This window comes from Egretta garzetta, unplaced genomic scaffold (genome assembly GCF_000687185.1).
Source record: "Egretta garzetta isolate BGI_Z169 unplaced genomic scaffold, ASM68718v1 scaffold350, whole genome shotgun sequence".
Lineage (NCBI taxonomy): Eukaryota > Metazoa > Chordata > Aves > Pelecaniformes > Ardeidae > Egretta > Egretta garzetta.
Window position 1 is genome coordinate 107,688 of NW_009258273.1, and position 1,782 is coordinate 109,469.

Here is a 1,782-nt window from a genome sequence, read left to right on the forward strand (position 1 = left end):
TGAACTCCACCTGGTATGATCCCTCGGGGTCCTGGCTGGACACCCGGCGCACACCCTTCCGCTACGGCTACAACACCTGCTCCTCGGGGTGCGACGGCGAAGGCGTTGAAGGCATGAGGGGGCACAACTATCGGCACTATGGCTATCGGCAGCCAGTCTGCTCCGAGAGATGCCACGGCTATGCTGCAGCTGATTCGTGCCACGGAGACGGGGGCTCAAGCTGTGTCAGGAGGCCCACATACAGCTATGGGTCATCAGGGGGATGCCACGGCTACGGGAGGTCGGTCTGCTCTGAGAGATGCCATGGGTCCTCAGGTTCGTGCCAGGAAAGTGGTTCAAGCTGTGTCAGGAGACCCACATACACCTATGGGTCATCGGGAGGATGCCACGGCTATGGGAGATCAGTCTGCTCCGAGAGATGCCATGAGACCTCAGGTTCGTGCCAGAAAAGTGGTTCAAGCTGCGTTAGGAGGCCCACATACACCTATGGGTCATCAGGAGGATGCCACAGCTACGGGAGATCGGTCTGCTCCGAAATACACCATGGATCAGGGTACCAGGGGGGGAAGCCGTGCTACAGCAAGCCCACGCAGTGCATCCCACAGTGCTGCCCGGTGCAGACCTGTCCCCCTCCGGTGCAGATCTGTCCCCCTCCCGTGCAGACCTGTCCCCCTCCGGTGCAGCAAGGCTGCGTGCCCGTGGCAAAGTGCATCCCAAGGCAGCAGCAAAAGCAGGTCTGCAAAGTGCCGGCCCGGAAGATAAAGTAGAGGACACGAGGAGTGGGGTTGAATGAGAGAAACATCTCACTCTTGCAACGTTGCCTTGATGGCCAGTGTGTCCCGTGCTGCTCACGGATCTCCACTCTTCCTGTCATTTTGCTTGTAACGTGCTTTGAAGTTGTAACCCACTGTCTCTGTGAAATATTACATGCTGTTCACCTCCTTATTTCACAGCAGTCATGGAGGCAATAAAAAATGATGGTTCACCCTTGCAACAGTGTTTTCTGTTTCATCCCTTTGAATTGCTTCTGTTCCTTTTTGTGGCCAAAGCTGGTGGTTGCAGCATCCCCGTTCACCCTCACGTTGAGGTTCCTGGTTGATTCAGCCTGGTGACTTTTTACTCTTACTCCAACTTCCTCACTGAGAAGGAGCAGTTTTCATCACGGACCCTTTACGCAACCCAGCAATTAAATACTAATATGCTCATGTAAAAAAAGCCACACACTTCATCAGAGAGGTAAAAATGAGGGGGGTCTGCTTGGCACACCATCTAATTCACTGCCGAAGCAATGGGTGCAGTTTGACTTGTATCAGAAGCCTCCAAAACAAGCCCTGGGGAAAAAAAGTGAGGAAGAGGATTGAGGAATAGGAATGGCACAGCTAGTGCAGAGTAAGAGAGGATGCTGAAACTGGTGGAAGAGAAATGCTCTGGTCCATGGTCCCGTAGACCTTCAGAGATCCCAAGCATGGCAGATCTGGTCTTCCCCCAAGGGAGGCAGCTCCTGCAGGGCCTATGTGTCTTTGGCAGCCAGTGCTCAGTGATGCTCGGTGCCGCTCTGGCAGCTGAGAGGTGTTGGGAAAGACCAGAGAGGGGTGAGACCTCTCAGAGCTGAAGACTCTGACCCAGGGAGAAATGGGGATCGTCTGGCCAGGAATGCATGTCACATGGGAATTAGGAATGGGTTTGTAGCCATCAAGGCTGAGGGGAGACCTTATCGCCCTCTACAACTGCCTGACAGGAGGCTGTAGCGAGGTGGGGGTCTGCCTCTTCTCCCTGGTAACG

The 1,782-nt window shown here is 54.7% G+C and overlaps 1 protein-coding gene across 1 annotated transcript; it reads left to right on the forward strand.

Annotated features, from left to right (window-relative positions):
* Positions 1-2: 2 nt before the first annotated feature.
* On the forward strand, positions 3-767 carry LOC104122900 (keratin-associated protein 5-8-like; the record flags this gene model as incomplete). Its single annotated transcript, XM_009635091.1, has 1 exon — positions 3-767. A coding segment is annotated over one exon (765 nt), but the record flags the coding sequence as incomplete, so codon positions are not given.
* Positions 768-1,782: the final 1,015 nt, after the last annotated feature.